We start from the raw sequence: 21,428 nt of genomic DNA on the forward strand, positions 1-21,428 counted from the left end.
TATGAAAAGCCAATCTCCCAAGAACACTAATTAATACTTTAAACAGAATTTTTAAACTGTGTGTTTGGTAAGTTGTCCTATTAAATATCAAGTCTAATATAAACTGTATTAAACAAGACAAAGTGATATCAGTGCAGGCATAGACAAATAGATCATTAGCATAGAACTTGAAACTGACTCATTAAATTTAATTACAAATTATTGAAAGTAATTATTCAATTGTGAAATAGAAATAAATGCCTATGTTACATATTACATATGTGTATACATATGCAATTGTACAAAACGCCAAGAGGACTAAAACCTAAACAAGAAAGCAAAACTCTTTTATCAGAGAGTATAAGAAAATATCTTTATGCACTTGGGTGAGAAGAATTTCTTATGGCAAAGAAGCATAGACTTTTAAGTAAAACAAGGTTACATTTTGTGAATTAAAATTATTTACACATCAAAAAGAATACCTTGAAGAGTAGAATAAATGTTTAAAACGCATACAGCTGACAAAGTATTCATCTTCAGAATATTGCATGTGTGTGTATGTTAATTGTGTGTGTATAATATAAACAAGCAACCTTAAATGGAGAAAATATATTAAGAAGCATTTTGCATAAAGAACATCTGAATCATTTATTAAAATGCTTAACCTCACTGTTTATCAGGGAAGTACATGATAAGCAGCAATTAAATCCAACTTTACAACCATTACGGAAGTTAAAAAATTGAAAGTGGGTAAATACGAAGTGTTGGAGAACATGTAAAACAATCAGAAATCTCACAATATTGCTAACAGGTGCTTCAAACAGAATGACCACCTTGGAGAGCAATTTAGTAATTTGAATGGGGAGCAATTTAGTAATTACCAAGTAATCTCACCCCTAGGTATATACTCTGTAGAATAGCTTGCATACACACACACACACACACACACACATATATATACACACACACACACATACATATAACATTAGAAGGTAATATGCAATGATTTTTCTTCTTTTTTTGAGATGGAGTCTGGCTCTGTTGACCAGGCTGGAGTGCAGTGGCACTGTCTCAGCTCACTGCAAATTCCACCTCCTATGTTCAAGCGATTCCCCTGCCTCAGCCTCCCGAATAGCTGGAATTACAGGTGTCTGCCACCCTGCTGGCTAATTCTTGTTTCTTTTTTAGTAGAGATGGGGTTTCACCGTGCTGGCCAGGCTGGTCTCAAACTCCTGACCTCAGGTGATCCACCCTATGCAATGATTTTCAATGCAGAGATGATTTGTAGTATTGAAACCACTAGAAACAACCTACATGTCTAGCAAAAGTAGAATGGATAAATATATTAAGAAATACTGAAATGAAAATGAAAAAAATACCTTGTCTACATATACAAGCATGGAGTATCTCAAAAAAACATAAATTTATACCTGAAAAATGAAGCCAAACTAAGTTACATGTGGATACTTCAATATGGTCATTTTGATTATATTTTCATACATATAGAATGAACATTTATATCTTAATATCAAACTCAGGAATAAAGCTTACTTTAAGAAAGGAAGTTTCATGTATTTGTACTGTTTAATCTCTTAAGACGGTGGTAGTTTTTTTAGTGTTACTTATAATCCATGCATCTTGGTATACCTGTAACTTTTTTTTAATAAAAAAAATACTTTAAAAAGAATGTCTAGTAGTTTAAAGATTCCATTAACATATATATAGATATATATATAGAGAGATAATATCAATTTTTATGCTGTGTTGGCTTAGGTATCTCTCGAGAATCTAATGACTCAATAATTCAAAGTAGCATTTATATATATGTGCTTATTGTTGCAAGTAAAATGTGAGCCTATTATTTGTATGGAAAATTGAAAAACTGTACGTTTGGACAATTCTGTGAGATCACACTGGACCCTCAGATCCTCCCTTCCAACGTGCCATGCATCTATGTACACCGACACCTGAAAAACTATTAACCCAAAATGTCTCATCTTTTTTGTTCTCAATTTATGAAAATGGTTTATTATGGGCACTGGTGAAAAGTAATGGTTCAATGTATAAATATTGATTTAAATCACATAGCAGCGCAATTCTTTTTCTAACATATGTGTAACAAGATGGAGAGTCATCTGTTTTTTGAAGGTAGGCAGATAAAACCAATATGTTCATTTAAAAATACTGTACTATTATATATACACGCCCAAACTTATTTGGAGACTGGGAGGGGTAGGATTTAAAAGGGATATAAGTACCGCGTGCTAACCGATTGCGCCACTGGAGCTGTCCCTCTTTGCAGATGACATGATTGTATATTTAGAAAATCCCATTGTCTCAGCCCAAAATCTCCTTAAGCTGATAAGCAACTTCAGCAAAGTCTCAGGATACAAAATTAATGTGCAAAAATCACAAGCATTCTTATACACCAGTAACAGACAGAGAGCCAAATCATGAATGAACTTCCATTCACAATTGCTTCAAAGAGAATCAAATACCTAGGAATCCAACTGACAAGGGATGTAAAGGACCTCTTCAAGGAGAACTACAAACCACTGCTCATTGAAATAAAAGAGGACACAAACAAATGGAAGAACATACCATGCTCATGGATAGGAAGAATCAATATCGTGAAAATGGCCATACTGCCCAAGGTTATTTATAGATTCAATGCCATCCCCATCAAGCTACCAATGAGTTTCTTCACAGAATTGGAAAAAACTGCTTTAAAGTTCATATGGAACCAAAAAAGAGCCTGCATCTCCAAGACAATCCTAAGTCAAAAGAACAAAGCTGGAGGCATCACGCTACCTGACTTCAAACTATACTACAAGGCTACAATAACCAAAACAGCATGGTACTGGTACCAAAACAGAGATATAGACCAATGGAACAGAACAGAGTCCTCAAAAATAATACCACACATCTACAGCCATCTGATCTTTGACAAACCTGAGAAAAAGAAGAAATGGGGAAAGGATTCCCTATTTAATAAATGGTGCTGGGAAAATTGGCTAGCCATAAGTAGAAAGCTGAAACTAGATCCTTTCCTTACTCCTTATACGAAAATTAATTCAAGATGGATTAGAGACTTAAATGTTAGACCTAATACCATAAAAACCCCAGAGGAAAACCTAGGTAGTACCATTCAGAACATAGGCATGTGCAAAGACTTCATGTCTAAAACACCAAAAGCAACGGCAGCAAAAGCCAAAATTGACAAATGGGATCTCATTAAACTAAAGAGCTTCTGCACAGCAAAAGAAACTACCATCAGAGTGAACAGGCAACCTACAGAATGGGAGAACATTTTGGCAATCTACTCATCTGACAAAGGGCTAATATCCAGAACCTACAAAGAACTCAAACAAATTTACAAGAAAAAAACAAACAGCCCCATCAAAAAGTGGGCAAAGGATATTAACAGACATTTCTCAAAAGAAGACATTCATACAGGCAACAGACACATGAAAAAATGCTCATCATCACTGGCCATCAGAGAAATGCAAACTAAAACCACAATGAGATACCATCTCACACCAGTTAGAATGGCGATCATTAAAAAGTTAGGAAACAACAGGTGCTGGAGAGGATGTGGAGAAATAGGAACACTTTTACACTGTTGGTGGGATTGTAAACTAGTTCAACCATTATGGAAAACAGTGTGGCGATTCCTCAAAGATCTAGAACTAGATGTACCATATGACCCAGCCATCCCATTACTGGGTATATACCCAAAGGATTATAAATCATGCTGCTATAAAGACACATGCACACGTATGTTTATTGCGGCACTATTCACAATAGCAAAGACTTGGAATCAACCCAAATGTCCATCAGTGACAGACTGGATTAAGAAAATGTGGCACATATACACCATGGAATACGATGCAGCCATAAAAAAGGATGAGTTTGTGTCCTTTGTAGGGACATGGATGCAGCTGGAAACCATCATTCTTAGCAAACTATCACAAGAACAGAAAACCAAACACCGCATGTTCTCACTCATAGGTGGGAACTGAACAATGAGATCACTTGGACTCGGGAAGGGGAACATCACACACTGGGGCCTATCATGGGGAGGGGGGAGGGGGGAGGGGGAAGGGGAGAGGGATTGCATTGGGAGTTATACCTGATGTAAATGACGAGTTGATGGGTGCTGACGAGTTGATGGGTGCAGCACAGCAACATGGCGCAAGTATACATATGTAACAAACCTGCACGTTATGCACATGTACCCTAGAACTTAAAGTATAATAATAATAATAATAATAATACATAAAAATAAAATAAAATAAAATAAAATAAAAGGGATATAAGCAGGCTCTGGGATGCTACTTTTGACTTGAGTGTGGTTACATGAATGTGTGCACTTTGTATTAATTCATTGTACTTCACTCCTATAATTTGTGCACTTTTTTGCATATGTATTGAACAAAAAGCTAGGAAAAGGAGGCTCATTATTTTATCTTTATAATGGAAAAAAGTTTATGATTCACTAATAAGTAAAAAAAGAGATTTGTCAGAATAAAAATGATTATATCATCCTTTGTGCATAGCAAAATGTTTGGTTCATTATATGCTCTCACAAAAAGATTCATTGAATGAATGAATGCATAAACCATGTAAAAATATGTGCAGTCAAAACATTTAGAAGTAAATATAAATGCAGCTAACTACTAACAGTGCTGGGTTTGTGTGGAGGCATTATGGGTGATTGTTTTCTCTCTTTTTCAAATAAGTAATGGACTTTTAATGTCATCATGGGTTTAGCCAGTCCCATAAGGTGCCTCTATGATGGGCATTTCTCACTTGCTTCTGTCATAGTTATAGTTATGCTTCGCAGTGTGTATGTATATATATATATATAAATGTTTCTATTTTGGAGTTTTTCTAAAAGTTCTCAGTTAGCTGAGAACATTTGGGCTACCTATAGCCAGCCCCAATCCCCAGACCACAACAAATGGAATTCCCTTTTACCTACATCATGGAAGCTTCTTATCATCTCAGTGATTTTTTTCTTCAAGATTATTCATTTTTGGTCCTTATAACTAGGTATTTTAAGTACTAGAAGGCACAGGGTTAGAGAAATCACATATTCATGCTCTAGACATTCATAGTCCTGCAGACTGTTTCTGGTGAAGAATAAAAGCTTTCATATAAAGCTTTTTGTCTAACTTCTAACGTTCTCACCTGCGATCACTGAATAGATACGCTCTGTGTGACACATTTGGTGTGTTAAATTTTAAATTTGTGAAGGTTTTTGTTTACTTTTAAATAATCTTTTGAATTAAGATACAACAGCCATTCATAACATACACAAGTCTGCAGTGTCCATTCAATAATTCTGACATATGTATAGACCTGTGTTACTACTACCCAGATCAAAATATAGAACAATTTTGGTACCCAGAAGGTTCCGTAGTACCTCCTCACCATCCGTTACCAGCCAACTCCCACCCCCAACCAAAGATAATCTTTTAGAATTCAGAAGTCTTTTATCAACAGAATTGATTATTTCATGTTATCGAACTTCATATAAATGAAAGTAAACACATATTCTATTGTGTCTGTTTTCTTTAGCTCATATTCTAACACATGTTCTATTGTGTCTATTTTCTTTAGCTCATAATTATATTTATGAGAAATATCCATGTTGTTGCTATGTAATATTCCATTGCCTGAATTGTGAAAGTTGATGATATGACTTCGGGTTATTACAGTCATACCCAACTAGATGGGAGTTAAGGACCATGGGGAAAAAGCACTCAGTTCACAAAGCTCCTGCTCCAGGAACTGTCTGGCAAGCCCAGCTGCAGAAGTAACTTGCTATAATCTTAAAACCCATTTTACCTAGTAATTGCTGAAACTACCTTCCATGCCTCTAAGATTAGTTTTACCTTCCATGCCTCTAAGATTAGTTTTACCTTCCATGCCTCTAAGATTAGTTTTACCTTCCACCAAGATTAGTTTTACCTACCACCGTCACTCTACAATTACAGCTTGCCAGAGCTGGAAATACTTCTCCAGGCCAATGAACTTTCTTTCAAAACATTTTACAAAACGTTTCTCTTAACCAATAAAACCCCAATCTTTTCTTTTGTTCTGTGGACACGCTGAAGACCGGCCAGGTCTGTGTGTATGCTCCAAATTACAATTTGGTTTTTGTGTATATTTCCAAAGAAAACTTTTGCTTAAGAGTTTTCCTTGCATTTGCATTTCTTTGCGTTGTTAAGCCCAACTTAACAAATGCTTTCATCCTGGCACATAAGCCTTATCCACAGCTCAACATAGGTTTGCAGGAGCACACTTCGTATGAGAGCCACTTAATGTGGAGATCTTAAGCTTCCCCTCATTGAAATAGTCATGTGCTCCTTTTGTCACCATAGTTTAAAAGGCAGGACAAAGGTGCCTCTCTCACCAAGACCATGTTCCCAAACAGCAGTGATGATAAACTAGTTTTATTTTTAATTTAATATCTTTGAGAACTGGAGTTTCCATTAGTTGTTAAGTCATTATCTGTTTAAGAAGAATGTGAACTTGAAATATTTGAGGCTGAACAAGTCCTTAAAGAATCTCATTATATGACTCAAATATGAGGGAAATAGAGAAATTAAAATTCTCATAATATTTACAGAAAAAAATGTGGTGATTATGTGTAAAATAGTGAAACTGTACTCAGGTGAGAATGGTTGGCACTACGTGAAATTAGTCAGATTAACAATATTGGCTAAGGAATTTAACAGCTAAAAAGAAATTTGAGTTTATATTGTTAAAAAACTGCACGTGCATTTTTTTAAATTTGTGCAAGAAAAGTATGAAAAATACATTGCTTGAATTAACTTAGTTAACAAAAAGTGGCCTAAAAAGTAGAATATCTACTAGAGAAATTTTCCCAAGAATTGAACAATAACCTGAAATGGGAGAGCTGTATTTGAAAGTGAAACATACCAGTTATAGACTAGACCAGCAGAGGGCGCTCAATATATTTAGCCAGTAAAGACATTGAAGGCTTAGTCTTGTTAAGCAGACACATATGGATGAGGATACTTATGTAGTTTTATTTTAAATATGAATTCTCAGACATAAATATATTCATTAATGATTACAGATAATTTGAGATTCCATCCTCTCAATTTTAATTGACTGCCTTAGTTGAATTCAATTATTCGTATTATAAGAACAGAAGTCAGCCTGTGCCACAGAGTGAGACTCCGTCTCAAAAAAAAAGAACAGAAGTAAACTATACTCAGTGTAAGAAGTGTGAATAAGTTTAAAAAATACATTAACACATATATTAGCATTTGTACTGAATTTTAAAAAAAGACACCAATAGAATAATGAGATAAAGTTTTGTTGTAGAGTCGTGATAGTGGACCGTGTGAATAAAATACAACAACTTAACCAAGTGGGAGCAAAACATTTTATGATTCTTATGATAAAAATATACAAACAAGTTCTAATTTTCTTTGTGCCTATATAGATGAACATCGAAATCACAGCTATTCTAGATGATACCATTAAAAAGTAATAAATATTGAATCTGATCATTTTAATGGAAATAATATATGTTTAGAAATTAGGAAGAATAAAAAGAAAAATACCAAGGTGGACATGATTAGGTTTGTAATACTTAACTTCTGGGATATTTGAACAATGTTCATTGACACTGTTTTAGACTGTGAAGAGGTGAGTGATAGATGCTTAAAGTGATTTCAGAAAGAATACATAATGATGGAGTACGTAGGTGAGAAAAGGCTTGCATGCTGAAGGAGGGAAATAAAACTGTTATCGTGAGAGTGTGTTTGCAATATTCTGCAAGCTTTTTGTAGAATGCTATTCTGTAAAGTCTGGCTAAAATTATTAAGGTAAGAAATTTAACTGTTGTAGGCATCTTATAGATTGTGTTATAACCGTTCTAGTGGTAGACTGATGAATTATGTCATAAAAAAGGCACTTTCAGAAAACTGATAATATTTAAGTCTTAATGGGAAGGAAATCCACCTATGCCCTCTGCTTTTTCCAAGTCTCTTCCTTCCCTACCCCATAAAGATGGGTAAGACTTTAAATCTGTCCAACTATTGCTGTGGGAAGTAGTTCATGGAAGCAATCATGGAAAAGAAAAATATAGAGAAGTATATTTCCAGGTTTTTAGGATTATACATGTATAGAAACAAAATGAGAAAATCATCAGGTCTAGAAATACAATTCGAGAAGCCTAAATAGAACAAAACCAATAGTGATTCTTTCATCTGTGGATTATATGGACTGAATATGTACAAATGTTGGATATAAATCAGGGCCAAATTTTCCACACGAATCTAGAATATATCAAAATCTAAAACAGGATTATAGCCACTGAAAGAGGAAATTGCACCAGAACCGCACTGTTTCTAACCAAATTACATGCATCTTCTCTGCATTTACACTCATATACACACATTCGTGTTAACTTAGATTGTATCGTATTGAAGATAATTCTATATAGTTCGGTTCTTCTCCACAAATGCTTTATTGTAGTTAAGCTATACTAACTTTGAATAGAACCACAGAGATGCTGGTAAAAGACTTACATTGCATACACGAGGGAAACAGCTTTTAAAAAAAAAAAAAAAAATGCCTGTATAAAGCCTCTTCTTGTTGAGATGGATTCCAACACACACTCACACACACCTCTACACACACTTACACCATCATATATGTAATAATTTGCATATTAGATTGTTTTTCCTTAGAAAATTTACTATCTGTTTACTATTCTAAGTAAAGTGAATGTAATTATCTAATATTGTTTTTTTAACTAATAAATCCCTGTGTTTTATATCATATTTTAGTTAATATTAACTTTGAGAAGTATTGCAAGCTATACTTACTAAATTTAAAAAGATAATTCTAGCTAATTTAAGAATCATCATCCACACAGTTTCAAAAAAAGTAAATTGGCTGCTAGACAATTTTATAGATGTTCAGTGGTTCATGTGTCTATTTCTGCATTTTATTACAGTTAAATTGCCCAATAAAAGCTAAAGGGCAAAGTCGAGATACCATGTGCTCTTTAGAAAAAGCTTTAAAATTTAAGACAGAAGAAATTTGGTCTGTAATGACAATTTTTCTGTTTTTCTGGCTTTAATAACTTGATTATATAAAATGTCTTCAAATACAGTTAATAAAATTTCTAAGTATAAAGTTTTGGCAAATACTGTATTCATTTGAAAAAGTAATCAAATTGAATATTTAAAATAACTTTAAAAAATGTGTAAGTGGGGTACAGAGTAACCATGTAAGTATTTACTATTCTGTTTACATCTGGATATTAAAGATTATTGGAAAAAATAATTGCTATGGTGACATTTTAGCTTTAATTTGAAGTTTAATATTAGATTGTCGAATTGAGAAAATCAATGTTGTTTTTGCTTATATTTATATACTCTAATATACCATCTCTAACTGAAATGTTATTACCCGCAGGTGACTGTAATTTAATTATACTATTATTTTATCTTTTAAAATCTTGTTATATTAATTTGGGTTGTAAACTACATAAAATGTTGCCATTAATGTAATTATAGATTACTCTAGCGTGAAACTTGTTGCAAAGTAAAATGCCTACCATGGTCGTCTCTGCGATAGAGCCAAAGCTGTTGATGAATATGTTGCATGTGACATTAACTGGAGGGCCTGAAAAAGAGAATAAAACATAAGGGCTGTTTAGAGACTTATCTAAAACATTTTCAAATAATTCCTTGCATTACATTATTAGTGTGTATATATATATATACACACACACACACATATATATACACACACATACACACACACACATACACACACACAAAGAGATGCTCACAATTGAAGCAATAATTCCACACAACTATATGTATTGAGAATCACAAGGTTCACAAGGAACACTGATGCTGATTATGTTTTTACTTCTCTTGGTCTTAGTTTTTAAAATCTAGATGTCTCTAATGGCTCTGTAAATGCCTGATGCAGTAAGTCCAATATCTAAGCTCCTTCGGGGATAGTGTCTATTGATCTTTTCCTCGCTGCATGGGCTATGCTTTTCTATTTCTTTGCATGTCTCATATTTTTTTTTGTTGAAAATTGAATAGATAACATAATGTGGCAACTCTGGAAACCAGGTCTTCCCACCTCCAACCCACAGTTTGTGGTTGCTGGTTTTTCTTGCAGTCGTTGTTTCCTCTTTAGTGACTTACCTGGACCAATATGGTAAAGTTTTCATTTCCCTAGAGTACACAGCCACTGAAATCTCTGTTTAGTGAGTTTAGTGGTAAACTAATATTTGGTTAGAGATTTCTTTAAAGCCTTGAGCCAATACATCTTCCACTCTTGCCAAGGGTCTTCCATGGGTTTGGGGACATGTCTTCAGTGCTCAGTTAGTTTACAACTCCACCTTACCCTTCACTTCCTGCTTGCACAGGACCTGAGGTCCACCAGAGGTGAGATACTGGGACTCTCTGAGGACTTCCCTGGGCATGCACAAAACCCTATATGCAAATGTAAACTCCAGATTGCAAAGATATGTTAGAGCTTTTCAGAACTGCCTAAGAACATCGAATTTTCCAGGTCCTTTATAATTTTTGTTTAGGCTCTTACTTGCCCCAACTAGTGTCACAGCCTTAGGCAGATACAATGTTAAACAATCTTCTGATTATTTTCCACAAATGCCCTAGAGATAGAAATTTTTCCCACCAACTGAGTTCTCAGTCATGTCAAATAATGGAAAGCCCTTTGAGCGAGGCTTTTCTGGGGAGCTACCAGACAGGCAGAATAGTGACAAAGCTCTGGGGATGGACTTTCTGAGGAACTCCAAACCTGGTTAGCCGGCTTCTGGTGGTTTTACAACTTCTACTGTTTAGAGGCGACTGGATTGCAAGGCTGCTGTGGAACTGGGAAGGTAGGCCAAATTAATATGCCTTCTGTTCTTACAGAAATTCATCAGTTTTTCTTGAATAAACACTCTTAAGGTTGTTGTAAGCTTTCAATCAATTTTAAGAGTTCTAACGGTTAATCTTGATAATTTTGCCAGTGGTTTTGTTGCTTTTTTTGGAGAAGTGAACTTATTGAGTTTCTCATTCCTCCATTCTGGAAATTTCTTATTAATGCCGGATTTAGTATTCATCATAAATCCAAAGATTTTCATTTTCATAAGTCCCATTTATTCATTCCTTTACTAAATACCCAAAACCTTTGCACACAAAACTGAAGAAGACACAAAGAGATTATCATCTAGCAGAGAAGGAGGAGCAGAAATCGGTGAATTGTTGTAAGTTTCTTGCTTACAACATTAGCTGATTCATAGATATTTAACCCATAGTAACTCTGAGAGAAGGTAATATTCCATCATTTATGCTTTAGGGAATTAAAGCACAGTGAGCCTACATAAGATGCTCGTATTTAGAATGTGAACCATTGCTCTGATTCTAAAAATCATTCTTTTCCCACCATGTTGTTTACATGACATTCAAAACATTTCATTATCTGGCCACAAACTTTGTTATTAGGCAGACACCTACATAAATAGAAACATAAAAATATTTTGGCTAGGGGCTAAAGTAGCTCTACCTGAGTTACACTTTACCTAAGTTAGTCAGGGAACACCACATACAGAAACTGATATCTAAGCCTAATTTCTTTCTTGTATTCAACCTGAGTATAATTTTTGAGTAAATTGATTTTACAAGGTTTGCTACAAAAATGCCTAGTATCCTCTTGCCTTATTTCTGTTTCTCTCTTTTCAGAGATAATTATTTCAATTCATTTAATCAATTCTTTGGATATTTACCTCAGTTTCTCTACATAATATGTTTTTTCTTTTAGTCACATCTTCTGATGCCCACAAAGAAGATGAAGATTTAGCCTTTTTACATACATCATCCCTATCTCTACTAATACAAGCCTTTGTTTCTATGTTCCCATTATCCAATATTTCTGTATGAAAAAAGGCTTGGTCTTTTTCATTAGCTCAATAATCACTTTTTATATTAATATGACAAGGTAGATATTTACCCAAGCCAAACAATAGAGTATATTATGCTTACTTTTTCCTTTCCTGCAGAAAATTTTCCTGAGATTGGCAATTGTTTCATGTATAATATTTCACATAGCTTTCTTCACTTGAATCGTTAACTTATCGACAAGCGCTGAAATGTCTAAATTTTGATTCAGTATGTACAGATCCATCAGTTGCTCTATGAACTTTACCTTCCTCTGGATTTACAGAGGAATGTAATGAGAATGTTTTGCTCTGGTTCAAAGCAATCGTTCTATGACCTCCCAATCATGCTAGGAATTACTTCCATAGCTTTCTGTTGTGGGATCCTCTTTCATGGTCCCACACTTCTTTCTTGGTTCATTTCTTCATTTTAGTGGAACATACGCTTCAGCAATATTTTGACAAAGGCTGCATAAGGTTATAAAGCTTTTGAGAGAGTCCCTGTCCATAAATGTCTGTTTTTGTTGTTGTTGTTGTTGTTTTGCATTCACACTTAATGTATAGCTAGTAGAAACTTTTAGGCTGGAAATGACTTTTTCTTATGAATTGTGAAGATAATTTTTCATTATTTTCTATTTTTCAGCATTGCCATTGAAAAGTCCAAAGCCATTTTGTAGATGACCTGTTTTTCTTTCTGAAAATAACTAGCATGTTTCATTTGTTCCAATATTTTTTTAAAACTATTTCATTAGTTAGAATGGTCTAAAATATCATTTGAGGTTGCAATTTAAATTTATTTGATTACTGGTTCATGATTTTCATCTTAATTTTCTTTTCAACCTGTTCTCTAGATGGCTATTTATCTTGCTGCATTAAGGTAGAGGAAAAATCAATAAAATTATTTAAAAATAAAGTCTAGGTTTCAAAGTCCTTTAAATTCTATGCTGCACATTGAAATCACCGGGGAATCTTTACAAAATATGCATACCCGATTCTCACCTACTTTGGTTGGTATGGCATGCAACCAAGGCATCAGTATTTTTTAAAGCTTCCTAGGTCATTATAATGTGCAAGAATGTTTGGAAATGACTGTCCTAAGGAATTACCGACTCGAAAATATCTGGGGCCACTATACTACAGGGCTAACAGAGATTTTCTTAGAAATAGAAATATACAGAGATAGGAGTCAGGGCTTGGGAGCATTGAAAATTCAAGGCTATTAATTTCAGTAGAAGAATTGCCTATTATAAATTTGGTGAACACTGTTAATAAAACAGAGTAGATGCTATGTACTTAGAAAGGGCCTAAAGTTTACTAAACATGGGAATGTCTAGAACATATAATTCAAACCGATATAGAAGTTAAATTGTTTTAAATATGAAGGATGAACATGTAATAATAAGAACCTAAGAAAAGGCCTGAATCCTAGAGGTGCTGTATTTTGTTACTAATGAGCATTTTAAAATATCTTCATTGCTTATTTCTAAGAGTTTACAAATTTCTAAAATTTGTAAGATGAGAGCAGTGTCTTATATGTCACTATGTGAGAGAGGAATATACATAGTTTTCTCCATGATTAAAACAAAATTCCATCATAAAAAAGTATGAGGTTACAACTGTCAGAAGTTAATTTTTTCTTAATGTGAGTCTAATATGAACTCTGAAAAGTATCTGTAGGCTAACTGGCATCCTTGAAAAGCTAAAACCAATCTTTCATATTTTCTAGGTTATTCTCTTGTTCCCCCAGATAATACTACAATCCTACTAATTTTTTTTTATTGGAATAGCAATATGAATGTGAGGAACATTATTTGGCTTGAGATAAATTCTGCCATGCTCTCTGGTAAAAGGAAAACATAAGAACATCAGAATTGGGTTAAATCACCGGCAAATAAAATGCTGATGGGTTACACCCGTTGGGTGCCATTGGGGAAACATGGCCCAGGGGGAACCTACTACTAGAACATGCTATCTCCATCAGATTGGGATCTTTGTGGCTGAAACAGAAATAAATAAAAGAGTGGGGAGATAATTTTTCTTATTTTAATTTAGAAAGGGAAAGAGTTTTTATTTGTTGGATTTTAATTTGCCACAGGCATTGAATAAAGGATGAGGTATGCTCTATAATATATTTTGTCTCGTTTTATAAATTTAATTAGTTTCTGTATGTTTATGGATAATAGTGGTGAAAGAGCAAATGGAGGCAAAAATTCAGCATAGGCTTCAAGGTTCTGAAGTTAGTGAAATGCGTTCTGATACATTTCAGTGTCCCCTGGGAGCAAGTGTTGTGTGGCACATCTAATGACTCCAGGAAGGTTCTGAAAGGAGCAGTGTTAGGTACAGTCTTTGGAGGAGGAAACCTCTGATATTTTTGTTTTCTTTCTGAAATATGGTGCTGACATCCCTAGTTGACCAGAGGCTCAAATAGTAAGGCCGATGGATGAAATAAAGAAAATGACATGTTTCCACAGAAGAATAATGGTCAAAGAATTGACTAATTTAGGCTTTCACTAATAGTTGGGATCATAATGCCTCACTGTATTTGAAACAGGCTCCAGCCTCAGCCTCCATAACAGTCCTCCAAGAAGCAGCAGAAAGCTCTTCCTAAAGCTGAAAAGTCATCTGGTTTCAAAACCTAAATTTCATGTGCAAATAAAGTAGCTCACAATCGTCTCAGGCCTAAACTTTATTCTCCATATGGTTATAACATGTTCCTTGCGTGGATATTAGAACGTAAAAAAGTGTGATTTCATTCCCGTTTGACTATTTGCTTGTGTATATATTTTCTTCTTCAGCAGAAAGAAGGGTGAATGAATTTGGACACCACATCCTAACTCCAAATTCCAAAACTATGGTAGACACTTACTTAAAAGGCAGATAGATAGATGCACGTGAATAAATAAGAATAACTTAAAATTTTAAAATATTCAAAGAAAAATCAGTTTGGAAATAAAAATGATTTCAGATCATGGAATGGAGTCTCTTCAATGTAATAACAAGGTTATTTGGGATTTACTTTAAGAAAGCTTTGGAGCCATAACAGATTCTTGACTTTGGAAGTGTAGGAACTAACATGACTCATGAATGTTCGCATGAATAGGCAAAAGCATAGAGACAGAAAAAACAGAAATTTATGATAATAGTCTGAGGTGGGGACAGAAGCGACTTGACCCCGTAGGACAATGACAGTCCTTGGAGTTAGATTACAAAGAATGAAAAGGATACGGCATCATAATGTTTTAAAGGTACCACGTTCTACCCCTTGGGTTTCTGGTCCATGTGAGATTACTGCAGCAATCTTGGAGTAGTCTTTCTATTCTAGCTTTGACATAGACATTCAAAAATTGTGTAGAGAACGAGGCTCAGAGAAGATTATGAATCTTCTATTACCATTACAGAGAGCACCTGTTTAGCATTCTTGGCCGATCTGCTACTTCTCTGTGCCAATGCAAAAGCTGTTATATCTATCCAATACACTCCTATGTTAAGCAACAGAGCAAATAACTGCCATAGCATCCATATGGCCAATTGTGCTTTTAAATTGTTCACGACTTTAGGCGTAGTCCTTAAAAACAAATGACAGTAGCTGCAGATGTTTTCAGCAGTAAGTTTTCTTTTAGATGTTATTTTAAACAAATAGAAGGTGGCCCTTTAGTTTAAGACATGAAGTGATGGCAGAATAGCAAAGTACAATGCAAAATCTTGGCAATGATATTATTGTTATTCATATTGGGGAAAAATCGTTCACTAGGCAGATCTAGAGCAAGTAAGAAAACAAACAAACAACTCAGTTGTTCATAAAAATGATGAAAGAAATTTTCATGTAATGTTGTATTAAAGTTTTATCCTTTTTATAGATACAGAATGCAATTAAAAGATTAAATTTCAAAATAATTCTAACTAGAGACTTGTTTTATTTTAGATAAATTCACACACATGTCACAAGGAGAGATGTTATTTTATTTTTTATTTACAAAGCATATTTGGTGACTTAAAATCTGGATTTTAAATTATTTGTTAGGTTCTTTAAAAAGGTTTATAAATCATGGCATAGAAGCAGAATCCTATTTGTTCTTCCCCTTTCTCTTTCCCTTCGCTTCTCTTTCCTTCCCCCAAATGCTGCATTAAAGCCATTTGTTTGGGCAGTGCAAAATAGGCTTAAGTGCTGGGATGGCTGAGGGGATTGTAGTAACCTCAGGCAGGAGAGAAGGACATTGTGGAGAAATTCCACATGCAGGAAATGTTGGAGGTCCAGTGAGAGAGGAGGATGCGCCCATGATAGGGAAGCCTGGTGTTGGGTATTAGAACCATAGATGGTCAAGGTGTGTGTCTCCATGGGGCCATCCTGGCTTGCGGGGATGGAGTCTGAACAGGCATCTACACAAGGAGATGAACCTGAGGAAGTCTTCGGAGTCCCACCAGGCCGAGGAAGGCACTTGTGTAAAAGAAGTAGCAGCAAGCAAGGGAGATTCATTACATATTGATTAAATAAGTAATTATATTGAGAATAATGGGAGCCTGGTTTCTTGCTGTTGGAAGAGGAAGTTAAAGTATGGAAGCTTAGAAACTAGACTAAACATATGGTATTGAGTTAATCAGTGTGAACTCATGGTTTTCAAAAGATACAGAAGTATAGATGAAAATTGGTGTATAAATGTGTGTGTGTGTGTTTGTGTGTGTGCATGCATATGTGTGTGTTTATTTATGCTTATATGTGGGTATATATAGACTATCCTGGCAGGCACCAACTTAATCAGGTAATCAAAGTAAACATAACCAGTAATGGCAAAATCTGCCATGGTCCACCATCAGATAGAAGGCAGTCAAAACATATCATCATTCCTGTAATATCCCTGCTAAATGTACTACCTAATTTGAATCATGAGGAAGCATTAGACAAACGCAAAGTGAGGTATATTCTTTTAAATAACTGAATAAGAATATTTTTAAAATGTCAACATCATGACAGTCACGGAAAGAATAAAGTGCTGGTTCAGACTGAAAAAGACTATGAGAAATGACCAATAAAATATGAAGGGGTTCTAAACTGAATCCTTTTATCATAAATTATCAGATAATGGATGAAATTTGAATAAAGATCAGCAAATTAGATGGCAGCCATATATTCAACTGCTTTTCTTGTTATAATGGTTAGATTGTGATTATCGACGAGAATGTTTTTATTTGTAGTAAATACTCAAGTACTGGGGCATCAGGTCAACAACTTACATTGAAGTGGTTCAGAAAAAGCCTTTGTACTTGTAACACTTCCGTTAGCTTGAGATTATTGTAAAATAAAAAAAAGAGAAATAATTACTACAGAAAGAATTCATTAAAAACAAAAAGCAAACACCAACCAAAATGCAGGGTTCAGATTCCAACTCCATCAACATTTCAAATGAATATGTATAGTTTTAGGAAAGCTTATTATTCAAGAGATACTTCTTGTTAAAATGAGTTTTTAAGTAAAAATTCAAATAGAAATGTACCTTTTTCAAAAATAATTGTAAACATTATTCAAGAACAATAGTATCTTGGTGGATAGGAATGGTAAAAATGGATAAAGGAGACCTTTACAATGCTAACATTTACCCTAATAAAAGTACATGTAGAAAATGAGTTTGGGTACACATGCCACCCTTGGCGTAGATGGTGTTTTAGAATAGAGTACTAGAAAGAGTAAATTTGTGATGAAGAGAGAAAAGGATTAGTGAAATATTTAAGGGTAAAAGACAGAAACCACAAATACATTGTGAAGGCAAACAAAAGTTATATCTACATAAAAAGAGAGTGGCCACTGGAGATAACATAAGAAAACTTAACAAAAATGCAGTGAATACTTGGGAGGAAAACAGAATTGGGTGATTACTGAGAGAATACTTTCTGAAGTTGCACTTAAGAGTCATAAGAGACCAACGGAGGGAGACCAAGATTAGGATCAAAAGAAAGAAGTAAAATCCAGCTGTGATTGGTAAAATATTCTAGTGAAATAATGTTTTGTTGTCTTATAAATGTACTTTTACTTGCAATTCAATTGTTTTATGTTAAACATGCTTCTAGTTTCAGATGACATCTAGAAACTTCTGTTTCAAGACAGAGAATTGAACATCATTTTCTTTTTCTCTGAAGACATAAAAATGATATTACATAATCAAATTTTGATGAGAAAAAATGTATCATACCAAAAAGAATAGGAGAAAAATTATAATTAGTTTAATGACATAAAATATAGAGGTAGATAAAAATGGTTGACAAACGAAACAGAGGCAAGCCTAAAATAAAAGCAAGCAGGGACTGCATGGAGAGGAGAAGGAGGTGGGGAGTGAGAAGAGGACCCCAGGGAGAGGACCTGGTATCTGTCTTGAAAGCTTCCTGCTTCCCCTCTGTATTTCTGTTGAGCAACGGTGTCCTGGTATTTAGCCCTATGGAATTTTTGAGGAAATGGAAATAACTTCATTGATGATTAGGGCAAACATAGTACCTGACAGTACATCAAACCTAAAGCCTGCTCTATTTCACCATCTGTAGGACCCAAGAATAAAGCCTAGTCAAATCTCAACACTCACCTAAGCAAAGCTCCGGCCAGAGCAATGCAGCCTGTGTCAGAGTTCCCTTTTGAGGTAGAGAAATAGCAGAAAAATGGCCCTCCTATCCCACCCAAGCTAATCACCCCTCAATTCTTCCTGAGTCACAGACATTCTATCACACATAAGAAAACTAGTGGTTTAAAGAGAATGAACAATATAAATAATTTATCCTGCAGGATGACACAACAAATCATTGGGCAGAGAAGAAAAACAAAAGGGTCAGAATGCAATAAACGAGGCATTAAATTATCAGTTTAGTTAGTGCAAAGGAATCTCGTAATGCCTGCATTGTGAAAGGCCTAGAAAGCAATCAAACAGATTGGAACAGACAATCAACAGAAATACATTTTTTTTTGGAGTGTGTGCCTCAGAGAAGTGGAACTGTGCATCGTGAGTGTTGAGGGTGAACCGCTGCTTTTCATCACTGACACTTGTAGACATTTTTTTAGCAACTTCAGGTACATGATTGTTACTATTGTCATAAACAAAACTGACAAACAAATAAACATACAAATTAACACCTGCGTAGCAATTTGTAACACAACGTCCACAACTTCGCATTCAGGGAAAATGGTTTAGGATAAAGAGGATTGTGAAGAGATCAAAACACAATTACAGAGTTAAAATCTCCCTAAACATTCAAAAATTGGATAAATGGTACCCTGTAATATCAAATCTGTGATTCTGAGGACAAATCTGAACAGTTCTCTTTAAATGTAGAGGGAAAGTAGAAAGGAGAGAAGGGGATGAGTGAAATGTGCTGGGTACAGATGACAGGGGAAGATAGCAGAATTTTTTGTTTTTTTAAAAAGAAGTATTGTTTTACAGAAATAACCCAAAACAGTGCCAGCATAAGCAAAAATCCTCCTACTGAAAAATGTCCAGAGATAGGCAGAAAAAAAAATAGCCTATATATAAAGGAGCAGAAATCAAAATGAGATTTGACTTCTTTATGATATTAAATGTCAGCAGGCAATGAATCAACATCTACAAACTTCTGAGCTAGAATTCTGCAGCTCGATAATTGTATAAAGTTTCTTTAATGTCAAATGCATACAAAAGAGATTATCCTGGAATATTATTCAGTGATAAAAAGAAATGAGATATCAAGCCAGGAAAGACACAGAGGAACCCAAAAAGCGTATTGCTACCTGAACGAAGCCAATTGGAAAAGTCTAGATACTGTATGATTCTAATTATATGACTTCCTGGAAAAGGCAACACTCTAGAGACAGTGAAAAGATCATTGATTGCCAGAGACTGGGGGTAGATGAGGGGAAGTGAGAGAGAGAGATATTCAGAGCGCAAGCACAGGAGGTTTTAGGGCAGTGAAATTACTCTGTATGATACAGTAATGATAAACACACGTTTTTATGAATTTGTCAAAACCCATAAAAATGTACAGAACAAAGAATGAACTCTAATGTGAATTATGAACTTCAGTTAATAATAATGTACTAATCTTGGTTCATCAATAATAATAAATATACCACATGAATATGAAGATGCCAATAACAGGGTACACTGTTGAGGAGGAGAGGGCAAATATGCCCTTTCCAATCAATTATTCTGTAAACCTAAAATTGCTCTTTAAAACAAGTCTATTAATTTAAGAAAATCAGAAAAACCAGAACTCAGAAAATATACGAGCATTACTCCTGTCTTGAAAATGAAAATCTATTTTAATTTATTTTATTTTATTTTGTTTTTCAGTGAATGGAAACAAGGCTAGAATATCCTACTCTTTAGTTTTCAAGTTTTAATTTATGTGTGTGTGTGTGTGTGTATATATATATATATATATATATAAAGAAGCTACCATTTTCAAGGATTATTAAGTCTTCCCTTAATTCTTCATCTGTCCCTCCAACTCTGTAACACCATTAGGCAGTGCCGTCCAGTGAGCACCACGGCCTGTAGTCTGTGCCTGGGGACGTGGTACATTCTCTCACTGGGCCAGTTCTGTTTCTGTTCTTTTCCCTAACCAAAAAGGCTTCTAAAGAGGAAAGATTTCAAAATTCTGAGAAAAAAAATGGTGCAATCTACCTATTATTTTCATTTTCAAAATAAAAATAACGATTTCTTTTTTTTTTTTTTTTTTTTTTTTGCCTTTACAATGTGTCATATATTTTTCTCAGTCACATCATGGGATAAAACAATAACAAGCTAACCCGATTTGACGTGAGAAACACAAAGAACCCCTGATAACATCAAAACTTAGATGCAAATACACTGTTCTTACCAATGACCTTTGCCAAAGTGAACATAAAAATAACCATTTCTATACATAACATTTCTCCTCCTTAAGACCAAATTTTTGAAATAATGACTTGGACAAAATTCTAATTTCTATTGCATGATCAACTAGTTGAGTGATATTTGCAGCTTTACTTTCTAGTTCTTTTTAGCAGCTCTCAGAACATTTCTAAACGCATATGTCATTATTAAATGCCTTTTAAATAATAGTTTTTAAAATCATTATATTTAATAGGACTAAGATATAATAGAAATTTGAAGTAGTTTTTATACTTATGTCAAATTATCCTAAAGGCACTGGATCATTATCGGAGAAATCTGATTCTCAAAAATGTTTCAGATGAATTAATACTACTCTGGAAGTGAAGAGAACAGATTAAATCAGTGAAAAGGAAAGATAATGAGTTAAGCACCTAATTATTTTAACTTATTTCAGTATTGATTTAAATAATGTTCAATGGAAGAGGCTGTCTTATCCATGGTCAATACCAATTTAAAGTGCTTTAAGAGAATTATGTATTTATACTTTTCTGTGGTACGTTTTAATAACATTAAACTACTTCGTCTTCAAGAGGTGAGATTTTTTTATGTACTTTTTAAAGAGAAGTGACCGAACAATCGAAACAAACACCATAATTTTGGTGTTTATA

General features: G+C 34.4%; 1 protein-coding gene across 2 annotated transcripts in view; it reads right to left on the minus strand.

The window, feature by feature from the left end:
- The window catches only part of GLRA3 (glycine receptor alpha 3), a 173,550-nt gene that overhangs the window by 108,916 nt on the left and 43,206 nt on the right, over positions 1-21,428 (minus strand). For both annotated transcript variants that reach the window (XM_005556328.5, XM_015451040.4), the window contains exon 3: positions 9,590-9,657. In XM_005556328.5, coding sequence (XP_005556385.2) covers positions 9,590-9,657 — 68 coding nt within the window. The remainder of the gene's footprint in view (positions 1-9,589; positions 9,658-21,428) is intronic.

Source organism: Macaca fascicularis, chromosome 5 (assembly GCF_037993035.2).
Source record: "Macaca fascicularis isolate 582-1 chromosome 5, T2T-MFA8v1.1".
In the NCBI taxonomy this organism is placed as follows: Eukaryota; Metazoa; Chordata; class Mammalia; order Primates; family Cercopithecidae; genus Macaca; species Macaca fascicularis.